Source organism: Vipera ursinii (genome assembly GCF_947247035.1).
Source record: "Vipera ursinii genome assembly, chromosome: 2".
NCBI lineage: Eukaryota > Metazoa > Chordata > Lepidosauria > Squamata > Viperidae > Vipera > Vipera ursinii.
The window spans coordinates 72997508-73019902 of NC_139513.1; the positions used below are offsets into that span (position 1 = coordinate 72997508).

Below are 22395 nucleotides of genomic sequence, written 5' to 3' on the forward strand. Positions count from 1 at the left end.
AAAGCAGACCTGTCACTTCATAATCTATCTATTATGCAGTTTATGGATCCTAACTGTTTGATCTCAGAGGTCTTCCTGTTTTAAAATTCCATGACTGTGGCATAAGACAAGCTGAATAAAATGTAAGACAGCAAATTTGAACAGGAGATTTTATTCCTTTTGAGAAGTGGGTCACCTAGAAGTCAGGATGATATCTTTTCTTACAAGTTGCTCTCATCTTACATTGAAATTCAGTCAATTCTACAATGAAGCCTCTGAAGTGATTCAAAATTAAAACCTCTCCCACTTGCCTATTCCATCCAAAAACTACTGAGATTCTTAGAGCATAAATGTAAGCAGTTTAAAAGGGAAAGAGGAAAATCATTTCTTTACGTCTTGGAAATCACTTGACAAATTGCAAACATATTCTTGCCTGCTAATGACAATGTTCAGTAGTACCTGTAACTAAAAGCTTTAAGCTGTAAGGTAACACCTGTCTGGCTTTTCTATGAATAGCATGGACAATATTGCTCACCAAATAAAAGGGTGCAAATATTTTTATTAGTTTATCAAAATGTAAAGTAAAAAGGTAAAGGTTCCCCCGCACATGCGTGCTAGTCATTTCTGACTCTAGGGGCCGGTGCTCATCTCCGTTTCAAAGCCGAAGAGCCAGCGCTTGTCCGAGGACGTCTCCGTGGTCATGTGGCCGGCATGACTAGACGCCAAAGGCGCACGGAACGCTGTTACCTTCCCACCGTAGCGGTCCCTATTTTTCTACTTGCATTTTTAGGTGCTTTCGAACTGCTAGGTTGGCAGAAGCTGGGACGAGTAACAGGCGCTCACTCTGTTACGCGGCACTCGGGATTTGACCCGCCAAACTGCCGACCTTCTGATCGACAAGCTCAGCGTCCTAACCCACTGAGCCACCGCGTCCCTTAAAATGTAAAGTACAGAAATACAAAGAAAAACAAAAATAATGGGAAAATAATGGAGGAAATGGGGAAGAGAAAAAAAGTGTAGGGGAAAGGGGAAAAAGAAAAAGCATTGACTTCTCACTCCTTTTGGTCCAAGACAAACCCTCAACTTCTTACTTTTATATGATAATATATACTAGCCATTTCTATAATAACAAACTTATCTAATCAGCAAAACCCAAAATCAAAGTTTCATTTTTAACACCTCAAGCACAAAGTCTAAAAGAGGTTTCTAAGTAAAATAAAATTGTGTTCTTTTCTTTAATCAAAGCAGTCAATTTAATTTAATTTAATTTAATTTAATAATATTTCTATACCGCCCTTCTCCCTGAGGACTCAGGGCGGTTCACAGGGCAAGAATAAAATACAAAGTTACAAATATTAAAAGAAAATTAAATAATTGCCCGATTATAAAACAATTGATATATTACAATTATAAAACCCCAAAAAATTGTATTAAGAATACAGGAATAAAAAACCCCACCAATCCCCCATCAGGCTAGGCCGGCTTGTACAAACAAAAACGTCTTGAGATCGCGACGAAATTTAGCCCTCTCTGCTAACTCCATCAAATTTTGCAACCATTCGCCCATTGTGGGAATCAAAGTATCCTTCCAATTTTGGCATAAAGTATTCTTGCTGCCATCAACATATGTATATAACATCAAAATTGCTGGCCAAATAAAAGGAAATGAAATAACTTTGGCACACAAATTGAAAATCAAGTTCCAGTAGTTGTATTTCAGATTGTATTCAGAAGGAAAATTGAGTGAATGAAATCTCCTGCTAACAGTTTTTGTCGAGGCATAATAAGACAGTTGACTAGGGTGCCAAGAAGCATTTATACAATAAAATAACAATCACTTCTGAATTTGCTCAGCTTACTAATTGTGTAGCCAGATAAGTTTTATATTTTTAGTAAATTTTCAAGTTGACCAATTCATGTTTTGTGTATAAGCCTCACAATCCTAATGCAAGCTGTCACTCTAAAAAGGACTCTTACTTTTTGTTGCCAGAATAATGAGCAGTTCTTTGTTGGGGAGGAGGGGAAAACAACGAAAGAAGAGAAAGAACAAGAGACGAAATGAGTGTTATTTATGGTCTGGGAAGCCACCTGTATCTCATAAACATTCCAACTTTATCTTTCTACAGTATAACGGTGACCTTTCAATTATAGGTGCAAATTAACTTTTTGTCTAAAAGTCCAGAAAGAAAATAAGAGGTACCCAGGTAGGTCAGTGATGGCAGCACCTTTTCCCAATAGAAGAAAAGTCAATCGCCACCACAGCAACTTCTCTCACTGGAGAATTATACAATAAAGTTGTGCCTGACAAGCTACCTCGCACAAATATGTAATTTTATATTGTTTTCCACAATAATTTAATGAATGTATGTGTTGGGCCAATTTGCTTAATTGGCTTCTCTTTATCTACTTTTAGGACTAGATCCTAAAGAGAATAAAAAGGTAAAGGTAAAGGTTCCCCCGCACATGCGTGCTAGTCGTTTCCGACTCTAGGGGCCGGTGCTCATCTCCCTTTCAAAGCCGAAGAGCCAGCGCTTGTCCGAGGACTTCTCCGTGGTCATGTGGCCGGCATGACTAGTCGCCAAAGGCGCACGGAACATTGTTACCTTCCCACCGGAGTGGTCCCTATTTTTCTACTTGCCTTTTTACGTGCTTTCGAACTGCTAGGTGGGCAGAAGCTGGGACGAGTAACAGGCACTCACTCTGATCACATTTTAGATCATGTTTATACAGAATATTTAAAATTCAAAAGGGCTTGCAAACTTTTAAGTATATGAAACTGCTGGGTGGGGAGGGGGGGAGTCATCTTTAGGTATGGGATGCAGAATCATCAGTATGCTGATGATATCCAGTTGCGCATCTCCTCCTTGGACTGACCAAGTGATGATGTCAGGGACCTTTCCCAGTGACTGGAGGCTGTGATGAGGGAGAAAAAGCTTTGGCTCAACCCCGGTAAGATGGAGTTTTAAGGCCCCTAGTTCAGGGGATTTTACATCTTTAACTCTACATGGGAGTACGCTTTCAGAAATTGGTGTGCAATTTGGGGGTCCTCTCAGTTCTTGCTCAATAAGCACGTGCTAGCTGTGGCTGAGTTGCACAGGTCCGTCTTATGCACCAACTGTGCCCCTGCCTGAACTAGGAGGCTTTGCTCTAGTGACTCATGCCCTATCCATCCCCCGATTAGACTACTGTAATGAGCTCTGCATGGGGCTGCATTGGGGGCTGCACTTGGAAGCTGCAGATGATGCAGAATGTTGCAGTGCAGGCAGTTTTTGGTATTTCTCATTACGTCCATGTAACACTGCTGCTTCGTGAGCTGCACTGATTCCTAGTAGGCTTCTGGGTACAGTTCAAGGTGCTGGTTATTACCGATAAAGCTTCTATGGCATGGGGCCAGACTACTTGCAGGATCATCTTTCTCTTATTGCTTCTGCCCATAGAGAGCATGTACCAGGTCTCTCCTATTAAACAATGTTAATATGTTGGATCCTAGAGTGATGCCTTCTCAGTGGCAGCACCTGCCGTGAGGCATAGCATCTCTCCAAAATGAACAGAAGGAATAATCTTTAGGAAGAGGAAGATAAAGGGAGGGAGAGGGGAAGCACATTTTGACTTTCAAGGTTCTGTTATTATAGCCTTATAGAAACACTAGTATTTGAATGCGTGATTTTGGTTGCCGAAGTTCATCTACCTTGAAGGGCTGACTTCAATTTTGCATGTCTCACTGCACTTTCCCCCTTCCTCCTTTTATTTTTGTGAGAACTAGGAAAAGTCTAAGATCATTTTTTAGGCTACAATTCTGGCCTAGATACATTTTATCTGACCTCTGCCTTGATTGGGGCTGTTCCTCCTGCTCCTCAGTTATTCCTCCTGCCCATTACACAGATACACAGACATTCATGGTGATTAAGATGACCCCGACCCTAATTAGCCTTTCATAAGGCATTGAAGACCTGGGTGTTTTCCTAGATATTTAGTTCAGAGGTGGAAGTGAGCTCTGCTTCTGTTAATAGTTTATTCTTGGGAGTGAGGCGAGGAGGCATATATGTTTGGTGGGTTTGCTTGTTTTTAATTATGCAAATTGTGGGAGATGGGAGGCTATATACAGGTTATAAATAAATCAAACCAAACCAATCGACTTAAAATTCTCACCTGGATAATCTCTCCATTGGAAGCTATAAGTTCTGTAGGGATGGTGACTCTGAAGGTGCGGCCTACCACAGCAGAGCTGTCGGGAATCCCCACCACTGCTGGTGCACTCTCACGGAGGTCCGAAAGCACCAAATGCATGGAGGCTTCTAACTGATGTTCCCAGTCCCGTACAACTTCCGAAGCTTCACTGGGCCAGTGGCACTTAGCGGAAGTAATCAGTGTCAGAACCAGCAAAGTCCTCCCCAATACTGGGGGTAGTTGTACAAATCCAGGATTCATTTTAACGATACGCACCAACGATACTAGCCACAAAATAAGGCTCAGAGCCAACAATCTATATAAAGTTGCGTAATCAAAAGGTCTTCACATCAGATTCATTGTTGTCAGTCTTGATGCCTGAAAGAAGAACATACACAACGTTAATGAGAAAGTGAAGGAAATTCGTTGAAGTGTTCTTTGATTCATTTTATTAGCTAATTAGTACATGCAATCTTTCAAGAATTGAAATTAAGCAGCCTGCCTTAGGACCTTGCTTTTCAAATTTTATAGGTGTGCTTCAGCACAGATGGATGCCGCCCAGTGTAGGACCGAACAGATTTTTACCATCTGCACTTTCTTATTCAACTATTATCCTGCTCTTAATGGAGCTATCCAAGGTTTTTATTTACATTTGTAATCAGGCTCATGCCACCTTAGTTTTAGCAATTTCAGTATTAGAGGTTCCTGGGATATTTACTGTTTCCTCTCTCCATGAGTAACTTTAATCAATCCCAATAATCTAAATAAAAGAAAAAAGGAATTGAGGAGTTATAATGGAACCAGATGACCTTTCAAGAAAACAAAAGTGCACTCGTGCAAGAATTTTAAATTTTAGTTATCAGACTAAAAGATCATTTGTAGTGAATGATAGAATTATTCCCACTATTTTGAGCTTTTTCCACACTATACTTTCAAACCATCAAATCACAACTTTGACAGCTGGAGAGCCTTTCTATATGACCTTTTTTTCCTTTAGGGACAAAGTTCTATCTAAGACATTCTGTAATCCTTAATCCACTATGTCATATTTCAGAAATGCATATGTTTATTTTGACAAATATATATACAGGAAGATCCCTCTGAAAATCTACATCCACACATAATAAACTTCCCACACAGGGAGTGATAGCAATAGTCCTTCTGAAACACAGCCCTCAATTTCTTACTCTGCACTACCACAGTCATAAACTACAAAACCATAAATCACTATTAAGTAACCTCTGGCAGGGAAGTGTTCTAAAACTGGCTATCCTCCCACTTTCCTCTTGTTACTGCAGTAACTCCAGATAAGTATGGGTTTTTAAAATGTACAGGATAAATAAGAGTTAGTAAATAGCTATATATCATTATAGACAGAAATGCAGAGTGTAACACAGCGATAATACACAGCTGTGCAGTATTTGGTATACTATCTGTGGTTATGTTTAATCAATTTTTAAAAACTTGTGTAAAATATAATGTTCAGAACAATTTACATATGTAAATTATAAATTAGACTATTGTTTGAACTGATGAGTCATTAAACCCCAAATTTTCAACAACAATAAACAATATATTTCTTGATGTTTTTGGCTCGTAATTAGTTTTCAATTAACCTTTATTCCAAGGTCTTTTTCATAACATTATCAGGTGAGGTATCTCCATCCAATACTTGTGCATTTGATTCACCTTTCCTCATTCCTTGTTTTGTCTTTACACTTGCCTGTTAAATTTCATTCTGTTTTTTCAGCCCAATTAAATGTTATTCTTATCTTTCAGACAATTAGCTATCTAATCTAATGTTGTATTTATCTGCAGACTTCACAACTATTCTTTCTGCTGCCTCACTGAAGTCATCCTAAACCTTGTGACACCTCTATCAATAAACAAGGAAAGGAACAACTGATGTGTACTTTGGGCCGTACTCCTATAATATGTTTAACAGAGCTACCACTAATTCAGATATCACCAACGTCCATATCCACAAGCAACTGGTCATCTGCAGATATGATAAGAATTCCCCCTCCTTCTTCACCCAAGTCATTACTGAAAATATTGAAGAACAATAGATCCAGGTGTTAGCCCTTCAAGATAGTCTAGACAAGAGGCACAACATGGAGTGCCAGTTCTATCTAGATTAACAGGTCTTGCAAAACTGAAAATACTTCTCCCTTCCTTTCATTTTGTTCTCCAGAAAAATAGGGAGGGTGTCTTCCTATGCCTCTTCCTTCTATGGGCCAAGATAATTTTTACATGCCAGTTTTTCAGTCTACAACTCTCCCTCCTGTCTTTCAAGGCTATTCTCACATACCATTACACCAGAAATGATACTCAACTTGATACTTCCCAATTTCAGGAACCACTAATAAGCAACCCTGGAGTGTGATTTCTGAGCTAGCTGTGATATTCACTTAAATACATGCCATCTAGCTCACACTTAGCTACTAGTTAAACAACTTGTCATAGAGTATTTATAGGGATTAGCTGCACTCAGAAGTACTCTGATTACCTACAGAGGATTACTTATATACATTTTACTGTGTAGGCTGTCTACATCAAGAGCCACTGATCTGAACTCAGCAATGGATTCTCTTCAGTATAGTGTATACAGTGGGACAAAAAAGTATTTAGTCAGCCACCAATTGTGCAAGTTCTCCCACTTAAAAAGATGAGAGAGGCCTGTAATTTTCATCATAGGTATACCTCAACTATGAGAGACAAAATGGGGGGGAAGAATCCAGGAAATCACATTGTAGGATTTCTAATGAATTAATTCGTACATTCCTCGGTAAAATAAGTATTTGGTCACCTACAAACAAGCAAGATTTCTGGCTCTCACAGACCTGTAACTTCTTCTTTAAGAGGCTCCTCTGTCCTGTATGAATGGCACCTAGTTGAACTTGTTATCAGTATAAAAGACACCAGTCCACAACCTCAGTCACACTCCAAACTCCACTATGGCCAAGACAAAAGAGCTGTTGAAGGACACCAGAAACAAAATTGTAGACCTGCACCATGCTGGGAAGACTGAATTTGCAATAGGCAAGCAGCTTGGTGTGAAGAAATCAACTGTGGGAGCAATTATTAGAAAATGGAAGACATACAAGACCACTGATAACCTCCCTTGTTCTGGGGCTCCACTCAAGATCTCACCCTGTGGGGTCAAAATGATCACAAGAACAGTGAGCAAAAATCCCAGAACCACACGGAGGGACCTAGTGAATGACCTGCAGAGAGCTGGGACCAAAGTAACAAAGGCTACCATCAGTAACACACTACGCCGCCAGGGACTCAAATCCTGCAGTGCCAGACGTGTTCCCCTGCTTAAGCCAGTACATGTCTGGGCCCGTCTGAAGTTTGCTAGAGAGCATTTGGATGATCCAGAACAGGATTGGGAGAATGTCATATGGTCAGATGAAACCAAGTAGAACTTTTTGGTAAAAACTCAACTCGTCGTGTTTGGAGGAGAAGGAATGCTGAGTTGCATCCAAGGAACACCATACCTACTGTGAAGCATGGGGGTGGAAACATCATGCTTTGGGGCTGTTTTTCTGCAAAGGGACCAGGACGAGTGATCCGTGTAAAGGAAAGAATGAATGGGGCCATGTATCGTGAGATTTTGAGTGAAAACCTCCTTTCATCAGCAAGGGCATTGAAGATGAAACGTGGCTGGGTCTTTCAGCATGACAATGATCCCAAACACACCGCCTGGGCAACGAAGGAGTGGCTTCATAAGAAGCATTTCAAGGTCCTGGAGTGGCCTAGGCAGTCTCCAGATCTCAACCCCATAGAAAACCTTTGGAGGGAGTTGAAAGTCCGTGTTGCTCAGCGGTGTGCCCAGCGACAGCCCCAAAACATCACTGCTCTAGAGATCTGCATGGAGGAATGGGCCAAAATACCAGCAACAGTGTGTGCAAACCTTGTGAAGACTTACAGAAAACGTTTGACCTCTGTCATTGCCAACAAAGGGTATATAACAAAGTATTGAGATGAACTTTTGTTATTGACCAAATATTTATTTTCCACCATAATTTGCAAATAAATTCGTTAGAAATCCTACAATGTGATTTCCTGGATTCTTTCCCCCCATTTTGTCTCTCATAGTTGAGGTGTACCTATGATGAAAATTACAGGCCTCTCTCATCATTTTAAGTGGGAGAACTTGCACAATTGGTGGCTGACTAAATACTTTTTTGTCCCACTGTAACTAAACAATAATAAAAATGCATTTGTTTGACTACTACTGTAATATACATGTACAAAGCATATTTCTATCATTTTGCAAGCTGTCTGCAAAGTTCAGTGAAGTATCATTTTTTTGCATTTGGCATTTCCGCTAGTCACTGTGAATTCAGATACAGTTGGGGGAAGACACTGCAACTAAAGCCCAGAAGAAGCAAGCAGGATTTAAAAAAAAAAAGATCTGCAAAGTGGACCGATTGGTGGAAAAAAACTGCTGTATTTGGAAAGGACAAACTGGGAGTCAGAAAGTTTGATCATGGCGATAAACTTCCAAGAAGTTCAAGAAAGAGGATTTTTCTCCTTATATGCTAAAAACAATACGACAGGGGTGTCAAACTCTATTTCATTGAGGGCCGCATCAGCATTGCGGTTGCCCTCAGGGGGCCGGGTGGGTGTGGCCTGGGTGGGCTTGGCCTACTGGGTGGGCGTGGCTAGTGTCTGTATGGCCTACTGGGTGGGCATGGCCAGCTCTACATCGTTCACATCAAGGGTGCCTATGGGGGCCTGGGCAGGAGTGGGACAGATCTGAGGGTCTCTGGCAGAAGGAGGGTCTCTGGGCCAGGGCCAAGGCAATGGGGGCCGTTCCCTCACTGTTTCCAGGATGGCTTCGCGGGCCGCATGAAACCACTTCGCGGGCCAAATCCGGCCCCCGGGCCTTGTGTTTGACATGTCTGCAATACGAGATGTGAAAGTATTGAAGTCATCCAACCAAGAAGGAATCAAAATTGTGACAAGACATAACAGATCAGGAAAAGAGAAAGCGAGTTAACTAAAAAAGTATAAAAACACTATACAGAAATGTATGGATAGCTTATTAAGCAAGGTTTTAAAAAGAGGCACTTTTTAAAATTAAAATGTACTGAAACAATGCTATACTATAGAGAACAAAATCTATGTATCTGACAAGTTCCCATCTATTTTCACTGCCCTTCAACACGCGCTTTGATCAAGATAATTCACAGCTCACCATATTAAAGACAGAAAAATATACTGGCAGAGATGGCAAAGATTTCGGCTTTTTTGAAAGATCACTCGCAAGAACGTTATGTTATGGAGTGGAGAAAATGGATTGAGTATATCCAGAACAAATATGGGACTAAGAAGTTTCATGTAGCATTTGAATAAGTCTTCCTTTCTTTTTTCTTTTTTCCCCTTTTTATATACTTAATATTAATAGTGTTTGTAGTTATCCTATATGAGCTAGAGAGTGATAGATTTTAGAGTTTATGGTTGTTAGCATATGGATGTTTATGATTGTTTTTTTTTGTTTTTTATACCTTGTACTTAGCTCTGGGAAGTCGGGGGGGGGGGGAGGGGAGGGGGGGAGGGGTAGGGAGGGAGGGATAGGGGAGGGGCAGGGGGGACTGTTAAAGATAAAATGTATGATAAAACTTTTCAATAAAGACAGAAAAATATTGGAAAACAAATTAGAGAAAGTATACAGAACATTGAGATCAGAATAGAGCTGGAAGGGACTTGGAGGTCTTCTAGTCCAGCCCCCTGCTCAAGCAGGAAACCCTAGACCATTTCTGACAAGTGATTGTCCAGTCTCTTCTTAAAAACCTCCAGTGACGGAGCGCCCTGATTTCTGAAGGCAAGCTGTTCCACTGGTTAATTGTCCTTACTGTTAGGAAGTTTCTCCTTAATTCCAGGTTACTTCTGTCTCTGATCAGTTTCCAACCATTGTTTTTTTGTCCTGCCCTCTGGTGCTTTGGAGAATAATTTGACCCCATCTTCTTTGTGGGCAGCCCCTCAAATTTACTGGAATACTGCTATCATGTCAACCCTAGTCTTCCTCTTCATTAAACTAGCCAAACCCAAGTCCTGCAGCCGTTCTTCGTATGTTTTAGTGTCTAGGCCAGGGGTGTCAAACTCAATTTCATTGAGGGCCGCATCAGCATTGTGGTTGCCCTCAAGGGGCCGGGTGGGTATGGCCAGGGTGGGTGTGGCCTACTGGGTGGGCGTGGCTAGAGTGCGTATGGCCTACTGGGTGGGCATGGCCAGCTCTACAACGTTCGCATCAAGGGTGCCTATGGGGACCTGGGCAGGAGTGGGACAGATCTGAGGGTCTCTGGCAGAAGGAGGGTCTCTGGTCAAGGCAGTGTTTCCAGGATGGCTTCGGGGGCCACATGAAACCACTTTGCGGGACGGATCCGGCCCCCGGGCCTTGTGTTTGACACGTCTGGTCTAGGCCTTTGATCATTTTAGTTGCTCCTCTCTGATTTTTTTTCTAAAGTCTCAACTTCTTTTTTGTAGTGTGGTGACCAAAATTGGTTGCGGTATTCCAGGTGTGGTCTTACTAGGGTTTTATAAAGCGGTATAATACTTTGTGTGAACTTGATTCTATGCCTCTGTTTATACAATCAAGAATTCTATTAACTTTTTTGGCTGCTGCCACACACTGCTGTTTTATATTTAAGTGGTAGTTCACTAGGTCTTTTCAACCTTATCACAGATTGTACCACTTTTAGGACATGACAATATTTGAGTACCACCAATGCTTAACAAGGTGTCAAAAACTTGATGACTAAAAAATAAGGGGGGGATTTGGGGTTTTACTGCTTAGATTTATTTGTTGTTATAGAAATGGCTAGTTTATATTATGGAAAAGTAAAAAGTTGAGTTTCAATGTTAATGCTTCCTTCTACTGCAACAGAGGAAATCTGTTCTTTTTCTCTTCTCCCCCTCACTTTCCCTATCTTTTTCCTCGCTACTGTGTCCTACTATTTGCTTTTGTATTTTTGTATTTTATTCTACAGTAATATTACAAACTGTAGGAAAAAAGTAAAAAATTACCAGTTTTAATTTCTTTGGTGGCTGTTCCTTTGCTGAATCACTTTCCCTTTGCACTGACAAATGTATGATGAATTTATCCATGTTTATTAATATGCACCACTACCAGCTAGCTCAGGAGTCTTCAAACTTGGCACTTTTAAGACTTCTGGACTTCAACTCCCAGAATTCCTCAGCCATCATGGCTGGATGAGGAATTCTAGGAGTTGAAGTCCACAAATCTTAAAGTTGCTAAGTTTGTAGACCCCTGAGTTAGCTGGTCAGCCCTTCTTAGCTCTCCTTCCACAGTGTAATAAGAATGCACCCCTCTCCAATCCCTTCCCTGTACCCTTAAAGACACAGGAATCAAGTGCAAAGCAAGAAAGGCTCACAAAAAACACATAAACTCCGTGTGTGTGTGGGGGGGGGGTTGTTCTTTCAGCTGCCTCAGGGGTGTCACATGTCACAATGTTGCAATCCAAGACTGAAAGGCTCCACCAAATTGCGAGAAGCTTTAGCTTTAAAATTAAATCTGTTTACCTTCAAAGAAAACTTTCTAAAAACCATAGACAGACTCAAGGGGGCAAAACTAATTACATTTGTTTAAAGGGATTAGACCTACGGAAGTCAACACTTTGGAATAATAATAATGATAATAACAACAAATTTGGAAGGGACTTGGACGTCAACCCCCCGCTCAGGCAGGAAACCCTATACCATTTCAGACAGATAGCTGTCCAGTCTCTTCTTAAAAACTTCCAGTGTTGGAGCATTCACCACTTCTGGAGGCAAGTTGTTCCACTGGTTAACTGTTCTGTGAGGAAGTTTCTCCTTAGTTCTAGGTTGCTTCTCTCCTTGATTAGTTTCCATTACTTCTTGTCCTGCCTTCAGGCGCTTTGGAGAATAGCTTGACTCCCTCTTCTTTGTGGCAGCCCGAGATATTGGAACACTGCTCTCATGTCCTTCCCCTCATCCTTCTCTTCATTAAACTAGACATACCCAATTCCAGCAACCGTTCCTTTTAAGTTTTAGCCTCCAGTCCCCTAATCATCTTTGTTGCTCTTCTCTGTGTTCTTTCTAGAGTCTCAACATCTTTTTTACATCGTGGTGACCAAAACTGGATGCAGTATTGCAAGTGTTGCCTTACCAATGCATTGTAAAGTGGTATTAACACTTCACGTGATCTTGATTCTATCCCTCTGTTAATGCAGCCTAGCACTGCGTTGGCTTTTTTGGCAGCTGCAGCACACTGCTGGCTCATACTGCTAGCCTAAAATACAGACTAAAATATTCCAATAACCAAAGCACACAAAAGAGTCTCTGAATTACAAAACGCTGTAAAATCTGTACAAAAATCCTTATGGTAACCCAATCAAGCTGCCAGCTGATCCAGAACTAAATAAACCCTCCTCCTTTCCGACATGCCGGCTTTTCATTTCATCAGCGCTGTTTGCATTCTCCTAGCTGGAGTAAACGAACCAGGGGACCTTTTCTTCCAACAACAGTTGTTGCTTCTCTGTCCCTATTTCTTCCCTGCCAGCTGACTTCTCCTTCTCTTTCCCTGTTCTTTTTTCCCTTTCCTGCCCAAACCACCTCCTTTTATAGCCTCTCCTCTGCTCCCCCCTTTTCTTCAGTTCACCTCCAGCTCCCCATTGCTTCCTGAAGCACCAATCAGCTGCAGCCAATCAGCTGGAGCTCTGCTGGCTCCTGGGGCTTCTGCTGAGCCCAGACAGTCCTGCAGCTGCAGCTGCCTCTCCCTCAGGCTTGGCTCCCTTCGTCTCATTCCCATCCCCTGCTACACTTGGCTAGCAGTCGCATACCATTTGCCACGTGGCAAAGTACCACAGGTGGTACGTGTACCACTGGTTGAAAAGCCCTGCCCTAGGACTCCAGGGTCCCTCTCACAGTTGCTGTTTTTAAGCCAGATTTTGCCTAATCTGTACCTGTACCTTTGGTTTTTCTTGTCTAAGTGTAAAACCTTTCTTTTCTCCACATTAGCTAGGTTGGTTAGGAATCTGTTTGATCTCCCCACTTGCTGCAGAGTTTGTCTCCCAGTTGATATCAGGGTAGTTAAAGGCTCCCATTACCACTGTAGTATACATACATTCATTACTTGTTTAGCAAAAAGTTCATCTATTTCTTCTGCTTGGTTGTGTGGTCTGTAGTACATAGCAATGTCATTCTTTTTTCCTGTTATAATGACCCATTTGGATTCTAGGTTTTCATCCTTGGTTTTGTGGATTTATGTAGAGATATAGTGATCCAAGGGGTCCTTGGTGCTTTTGGAGCTTGCTTGTCTTTTTTTCCTAACTAGGTAACATCATCAACAAGCAAGCTCAGAGAACACCAAGGACATCTCATTCTAACCCTGAGCTACAAATATTCTCCATCATTGATATAGTAATCTTTTATATATAATGCAACTCAGCCTCCTCTTTTGTCAGGTCTTTTTCTTTTGAATAGCTTGTATTCTTCCATCAGTGCATTCCAGTCATGAGTTTCATCTCACCATGTTTCAGTAATGGCAACTATATTATAAAAGCTTATTGTGCTGTAAGCTTTTTGTACAGATCACTATTTTTATTCCAAATTTCTCTTTAGTCTAAATTATTTTCCCTCAATACTCATTAAGAAGAAAAAAATCAAAATCTTCATACCAAAGTTCTGTAAATTGGAAGCTGTTCATAGTGATTCCCTGGAATGTTTCGGGATTAAGGTATGATGCAAATATTAGTTTAACTAATCTTATTTTCACGTATGTAACTAAGCAAAAGAGAAGAAGATAATGATTTCTCCCCACAAGAACCCAGAATTCAAAGTCACTTAATATTTCACCTCAGTCTTAATTAACAATTCTAAACTTTTTACCACTGGTTCTATATATTCCAGTTCTATATATTCTTAATAATTTAGTGTTAGGGAAATTAAAATAAAATTACTTAACAAATTTTACTATTTGCCCTCACTCCAGCTTTTATTGCATGAAAATCCTATTACCTTTCAGGGCAAGAGAATATATTTTCTATTCAGTCCAAACCATGCTTTGCACACTGTTTTGGAAGAATTAATATTTTCCTTAACTATCATTGGGATGCAATTTCATGGTAGACAGATTTAAACACTATGGTTACATCCAATGAATTTTAACTTTATTATGCAATTTCTACTATTCCATGATTTCTCTCTATTGCCCATAGTCTTTGCCTGTTCTTTACTCTCAATAGGTTTTTTTGTATGTTTATTATTTTCAATATTGTTATCCTCTCAGACTTATGTAGTTGAGGTAGACGGTGCTATAAATCTACCAAATAAATATTGCAAAAAAACCTGAAGGACCAGATTTCTAACAACACTGCTTATATTAAGATTTCTGCTCACATCTAGCTTCAGCTAGCTAGTTCATAGATTGCTCTATAGTTGTTGCACCTCAATCCCAGACTCCTGTGAAAATTGAAGTGTTCCTTACCTAGCTTGGAATCAGCCATGAAGTGATGATACTTTGTCTTCCTGTGAGAGAAAAGCACGTAACAAAGGCAAAATGGATCTGGCTCATTTTCTTTTTAAAAGTCCATTTAATAAGGGGGGGGGGGAATCTGAAAATCTGCTGATTAGATTTCCATTTTTCTGGGCCTTGATGATCTCTGCTCTATATAGACTGATAGGATTAACATATTGTATGAAATTTAAGGTTTTTTATAACTCTTTCCTGCCTGAATCCCTTAAGATAGGATTTCTTCACATTCACTATAGCAATATAAAATGCTGTACTGTATTATACATGTACAGAGACAGTGTAAAAATGAGAAGAAGGCAAGTTTGGAAAAAAAATATTTCTCTATTGTCCATAGAATGAATGTCCTGATGAAGAGACAGGTCTGCAGCCAGCACCTAAAGGATATAATGGTAAGATTCCTTTTTCGATTTTAGAGGAAAATGTTTAGAAAATGTATAGAAAAGGTGCAGAAGATTGCACTGCAGTGCTAGACACATGCAATAGACTTCCCCTGGTGATCCTGATCTCAGCAACTATCTTTAACAGAAAAGACAATCAATCAACTATCCTAGTCCTAAATTGTTCAGGGCTTTATATATCATATGCCAAACCTTGAACCCTCTTCAGTAACAATCTGTCACCAGTGTAGATATTTCAATAGAGATGTAGTAAATATATTAGAAAAATAGCTGCAGCATTTTACACTAGTTGAAGCTTTTGGAACTAGAATAAAGTAGCCTCAAAGAGCACAATGCAATACATATAGTCCTCAACTTAGGACCACAATTGGGACTAGAATCTTGGTTGTTAGCAAAATGGTAGTTAAGTGAGGTGCCCACATGATTGCTTTGTTCAATGATCATAATTCTGGCATTCCTGGTTGCAGCTGTCAAGAACTAAGGAGGAATTTCATGACAGAACAATTAATCAGTAGAACAACTCTATCATCATCATCATCATCATCATCATCATCAACTCCCAGGTTATTAAGCAGATGGGGCAAAAGAACTGCCTGCAAAGTTCTGCTCTTCTCTGTGCATGGAAGGAAAATGTTCTGGTGGGCTTCAAAAATAGATTTTCAGGATATGAGTTCAGTTTCTCTACCCTGTCAAAAAGGTTTGGCTCACCTCTCTGTCCAGAATGGAACTGCTCCAGCGGGCTACAGGGACAGAACTCAGATTTTTGGGATCTGAGCTCCATTTTTCCATTCCACTGGAGGAGTTCATATCCCGAGTAAGAAGCTCCTTCAACCAACTCCCAGAGAGAACCCTCTCAGTAGGCATCAGCAGCTTGCAACCTTCCCTACTGGCTTCCCCATTGACTTTCTGGAGAAATTGGCAGGGAAAATTGCAAATGGAGAATGCATGATTGTGGGGTGCTTGGCAACCAGTCATATGTGAACAGGTTGCCAAGCACCCAGACTGTGATTATGTGACTGGGGTCCAGCATGTGGCTGGAAGTGTTTTACCCTTTCTGAGACCAATCGTAACTTCAGATGGTCATTAAATGACCAGTCATAAGCACTAAATATAAGGTGACCAGTATATGAACAATCAAACCCAGTCTGGTTATAAGGGGTTCCCCTGGTCACAAAATAATCTAAACCTAGGCTGCTTATAAGGAGCTCCGCTGGTCACAAAATAATTTAAACATCCAGTATGTGTGTTGAGGGACGCTCCACCAAATTCCATGCTTGTTCCTTCTGAGAATGCATCATTGCTGAGAACAAGCAGACTCCCAGTTCTCATATTTGCTTAACATTCAACAATGAAGCCTTGTCAGGATTCAATCTGAGTTTATTGGCCCTCATCTATCCCATCACTGTATCTAGGCATTATTTCAGAACATGAATAACTTATTTTAATCATGGTATTATGGAGAAATTGAGCTATGTATTGTGATAAAAAGGTAAAGGTTCCCCAGCACATTCTGTTGATCCCCAATTTGTAGCTGTGCAGGCACCATTACTTCATCAAAGGCTTTGTTCAAATGTGAAGAGTTAAAGAAAAAGCTGAAGGAGAAAGAGAAAGAGAAAAAATCTTTTAAAATGCAGATGCATACAGTTTCCTATAATCAATAAAGGGGGGGAAGTGTCGGGAGGGATGCTCTCTGGGTAAGTGTGATGCAAATTTCTACAACAAAATTACTTTAGATACTTTGATGTCTCTGTAGATGAAAAAGCCTAAGCCTACAGTGTAGGAGATCTAGTTACTGTCCACTCCCTAGTCTAGGCACACAGGGAGGAAGGATAAATACTTACATTTCTATGCCACAACTGAAAAGGGAAATCATAATGCAATGATGCATGATAGATCAAAGGTTGAGAATAAAAACTGAACCATCCCTCAACTTTATTTCTTTTATAAGGGACATGCCTACATCTAGTAACACCAGTAGTTCAGGTTAATTAGAGCTAGTACATAGTTACAGAGATTGTATTTCATACAAAAACCCCAAACACTTTGCTTAGCAGAAACCTCACTGGGTGGCCTTGGGAAGTCTTAGTACATATAAACACAAAGTTAAATGCTGCTTAAAGCTCTTTCAGGGGGCAGAGGCTTCTCTTATCATTGAAATTTAAAGGGGAAAGTCTACTTGTGCAATATTTCTGAGGGAAAATGTTGCCAGTACCAACTTTATATTTTAGATTAATGTAGACATTAAATAGCCTAAATCTCAAAAGTAACTCAACTAATTTTGGAGGCATTCATGCACTTAGCACATATTGTGTATCTGTATTATCTACAATGAATCATGAGGCAGGCATTTTGTTTGCATAAAATTGTTCACTGACATACTTGAAGAATAGATTGTAAATTCTGTAAGTTCTGTGTAGCTGATACAGGGAGTGCAGAATTATTAGGCAAGTTGTATTTTTGAGGATTAATTTTATTATTGAACAACAACCATGTTCTCAATGAACCCAAAAAACTCATTAATATCAAAGCTGAATATTTTTGGAAGTAGTTTTTAGTTTGTTTTTAGTTATAGCTATTTTAGGGGGATATCTGTGTGTGCAGGTGACTATTACTGTGCATAATTATTAGGCAACTTAACAAAAAACAAATATATACCCATTTCAATTATTTATTTTTACCAGTGAAACCAATATAACATCTCAACATTCACAAATATACATTTCTGACATTCAAAAACATAACAAAAACAAATCAGTGACCAATATAGCCACCTTTCTTTGCAAGGACACTCAAAAGCCTGCCATCCATGGATTCTGTCAGTGTTTTGATCTGTTCACCATCAACATTGCGTGCAGCAGCAACCACAGCCTCCCAGACACTGTTCAGAGAGGTGTACTGTTTTCCCTCCTTGTAAATCTCACATTTGATGATGGACCACAGGTTCTCAATGGGGTTCAGATCAGGTGAACAAGGAGGCCATATCATTAGATTTCCTTCTTTTATACCCTTTCTTGCCAGCCACGCTGTGGAGTACTTGGACGCGTGTGATGGAGCATTGTCCTGCATGAAAATCATGTTTTTCTTGAAGGATGCAGACTTCTTCCTGTACCACTGCTTGAAGAAGGTGTCTTCCAGAAACTGGCAGTAGGACTGGGAGTTGAGCTTGACTCCATTCTCAACCCGAAAAGGCCCCACAAGCTCATCTTTGATGATACCAGCCCAAACCAGTACTCCACCTCCACCTTGCTGGCGTCTGAGTCGGACTGGAGCTCTCTGCCCTTTACCAATCCAGCCACGGGCCCATCCATCTGGCCCATCAAGACTCACTCTCATTTCATCAGTCCATAAAACCTTAGAAAAATCAGTCTTGAGATGTTTCTTGGCCCAGTCTTGACGTTTCAGCTTGTGTGTCTTGTTCAGTGGTGGTCGTCTTTCAGCCTTTCTTACCTTGGCCATGTCTCTGAGTATTGCACACCTTGTGCTTTTGGGCACTCCAGTGATGTTGCAGCTCTGAAATATGGCCAAACTGGTGGCAAGTGGCATCTTGGCAGCTGCACGCTTGACTTTTCTCAGTTCATGGGCAGTTATTTTGCGCCTTGGTTTCTCCACACGCTTCTTGCGACCCTGTTGACTATTTTGAATGAAACGCTTGATTGTTCGATGATCACGCTTCAGAAGCTTTGCAATTTTAAGAATGCTGCATCCCTCTGCAAGATATCTCACTATTTTTGACTTTTCTGAGCCTGTCAAGTCCTTCTTTTGACCCATTTTGCCAAAGGAAAGGAAGTTGCCTAATAATTATGCACACCTGATACAGGGTGTTGATGTCATTAGACCACACCCCTTCTCATTACAGAGATGCACATCACCTAATATGCTTAATTGGTAGTAGGCTTTCGAGCCTATACAGCTTGGAGTAAGACAACATGCATAAAGAGGATGATGTGGTCAAAATACTCATTTGCCTAATAATTCTGCACTCCCTGTACACTTAATTTTTCCCATGCAGCATAATAGCAAGGATAGAATTACCAAAAAACCCTTACACCAAAACAGCACACACACACACACACACACACACACACACACACACACACACGCCATAGCAAACTAGCAGCTTCATCATGGAATACTGTCTTCCAACTAAACCTCATATATGGTTGCACATTATTTGAAATTCAGCAGAGAGTTTTAGAGAGTTCCACTATATTAAACCAAATGGGCATTTTAACTCTTCAAATTATTTACATTTCCTATGTTCTATATTAAACCACCCAGAATCACTAGAATCCTTTTTTGAAATTTAATTTCCTTGGAAGTCTGAAACAGGCATGCTAGTCTTCCAGATAAATGGAATTTAATGGAAATGGATATACATTTTTAACATTTAAACTTCATAACAGGCTTTCAAATACTTTGGAAAGTACTGCTGAAAGAAAGGTCTTCATCATGGTTCATCCAAGCTGGGAATAAACATGGCAACTGCTTTGGGAAGAAGGCTGTAGTTTATTGGAGAGGAGAACCAGACAGGAAGATGTCTGGCAGAAAAAGGAAAAGGGCAAAGCACATGTAGGGAGTGGGTTTTTATACCCTCTTGAGCCTTTTGTTTGGAGTGATTTCCTGTTCCTGTTTGAGACTATTTCCTGTGTCATGTATTCTGAGCTGAGCCTGGGTTTGCCCTTCTGGTATTCTGATGGTGATGGGTTACTCCTATTATGTCCAAAGGTCATGTCCTGCTGCCCTGGGGCTGGGGTATGTAGATTTTAGGTGTCTTTGTCTTCTTAATCTCCAAGCTGGGGGCCTGCAACCTTCCTGGATTTACATCTGCATTTGTACAGAACTGGTTTCTGCTTGGGGGAGGTAGACCTGGGGCTATCAAGAAAAACTGGGCATGCTTTCCTGCCTCTTTAAGATGGTTTTGAGGAAATAAATTTTTTTTCTGCCCTTTTAATATTTCCTTCTCTGGGGGGCTGACTTCCCACAGTACAAAAAGAATTGACAATTGGAAGCTGTTCCTCCTTCTCCATGTATTAATCCTCCATCTCAACTAACCTCTTGAGGAAAGATTCTCATTCTCAAACACTCTTTCCCCATAGGCTTCAATCTTGCACATTTTTTTATTAGCTGCTAATAGATATCCCAACACCTTATAGTATATCCTTAAATAGTAAATGTAAGAAAGTAACATATAAATGAAGACATAAGTTGATGTACAAAACTGATTAATGGTGTTTTCTTAATCTTTCTGATCTAACATTTTAGATATAGCTCTTGATTACATTTATTTCATTTTTCATCTGCACTAGATTAGAATAGAGCTGAAAGGGACTTGGAGGTCTTCTAGTCCAGTCCCCTCTCAAGCAAGAGAACCTATACCATTTCACATAAGTAACAGTCCAGTCTCTTCTTAAAAACCTCCAATGATGGAGCGCCCTGATTTCTGAAGGCAAGCTGCTCCACTGATTAATTGTCCTTACTGTTAAGGAAGTTTCTCCTTAATTCCAGGTTACTTCTGTCTCTGATCAGTTTCCAACCATTGTTTTTTGTCCTGCCCTCTGGTGCTTTGGAAAATAATTTGACCTCATCTTCTTTGTGGCAGCCCCTCAAATTTACTGGAATCATGTCAACCCTAGTCTTTCTCTTCATTAAACTAGCCAAACCCAAGTCCTGCAGCCGTTCTTCGTATGTTTTAGTGTCCAGGTCTTTGATCATTTTAATTGCTCTTCTCTGAATTTTTTCCAAAGTCTCAACATCTTTTTTGTAGTGTGGTGACCAAAACTGGTTGCAGTATTCCAGGTGTAGCCTTACTAGGGTTTTATAAAGTGGTATTAATACTTCGTGTGAACTTGATTCTATACCTCTGTTTATGCAACCCAGGCTTGGGTTAGCTTTTTTGGCTGCTGCTGCACACTGCTGGCTCATCGTCAAGTGATTGTCCACTAGGACTCCAAGGTCCCTCTCACAGTTACTGTTTTTGAGACAGGTCTCGCTTAATCTGTATTTATACCTTTGATTTTTCTTGCCTAAATGTAAAACTTTGCTTTTTTCCACATTAAAATTCACTTTGTTGGATAGGGCCCATTGTTCAAGTTTGTCAATATCTTTTTGTATCTTGAGCTTGTCTTCTGGGGTGTCAGCTATTCCTGCCAGTTTAGTGTCATCTGCAAATTTGATGGGTTCCCCTTCTATTTTCTCATCTAAGTCATTTATGAAGATATTGAAGAGTGCTGGGCCCACGACGGAGCCTTGTGGTACCCCACTGCTTACTTCTCTCCATGTAGATGCAGTACCACTGAGGACTACATGTTGAGTACAGTTTGTTAGCCAGCTACAAATCCATCTGGTGTGATGTCTATTCCACCTTTTTCTAGCTTACCAAGAAGTAGGTTGTGGTCTACTTTGTCAAATGTGTTACTGAAATCTAAGTATACTACGTGCACAGCATTTCACGGGTCTACTAATTTAGTCACTTTATCAAAGAATGAAATAAGATTGGTTTGTCATGATCTGTTTTTAACAAACCTGTTCTGGCTGCTAGCTATAATTTTGCTTGCTTCTAGTTGTTCACAGATCTATTTTTTGATTATCTTTTTCAGGATCTTCCCAGGTATTGATGTTAGACTGAAAACGGGAACTAGATCTCTCCCCTCCCCCCCACCATGCCTTGAGAATAGTTTTAGTTATCCTTCCCTAGTCTGTAATGAGCTTAAATATCGTATCTACACTATTTTAGGCAACAAGATTTATTTTCAGATTGTTGCATCTTTCTTTTTAACTGTATACAGTGCCGCATTAGGCAATGTCTACTAAATGTGGTCTATTCAGACATAAGATTGTAATTTTCCCCCACATTCCACTATCTCACAATCTGTTAATCCACATTTCATACTACTTAGGAGAATCCCTGTGGCAAAGCAAAGGGAATGGACACTGGCATGGAAACAATTCCGACAGCAGAGTGATAATAATTGTAGAAGACTTTTATGATAGATTCTTAAATGCACTATGCTACTCTGAGGTGATGGAATGAGAGCTATTACATTATTTATCTCAGTATGGGGTCAACACAGGACACACAATGAGAGTATCAAAAGGCTTCTTCACTTACAGGAAACTATCAATTGATAACCTTGAGCAATTACATGGCCTATCTTTAAGAATTGCTAGAACTGCAATACCCCTGAAGAATAACTTTTAAGTTGTTTTATATTCAAGTATTTTAAAATACTTGGATTCTGCTGAGTGTCACATCTGTAGCTTCTAATTACTTTGCTGGATCAAAACAATTTTCATCACGATAATCATTCAGATTTTAATAGCATA

General features: G+C 40.2%; 1 protein-coding gene across 10 annotated transcripts in view; it reads right to left on the reverse strand.

Moving 5' to 3' along the window:
- The window catches only part of DAG1 (dystroglycan 1), a 96077-nt gene that overhangs the window by 34934 nt on the left and 38748 nt on the right, over positions 1-22395 (reverse strand). For 7 of the 10 annotated variants that reach the window (XM_083356132.1, XM_083356133.1, XM_083356129.1 and 4 more), the window contains one exon: positions 4129-4524. In XM_083356132.1, coding sequence (XP_083212258.1) covers positions 4129-4407 — 279 coding nt within the window. In that variant the 5' untranslated portion in view covers positions 4408-4524. Of the gene's footprint in view, positions 1-4128; positions 4525-5762; positions 5782-14626; positions 15703-22395 lie in introns of those variants that run through there. The other 3 variants (XM_083356137.1, XM_083356139.1, XM_083356130.1) reach the window with 3 other exon arrangements.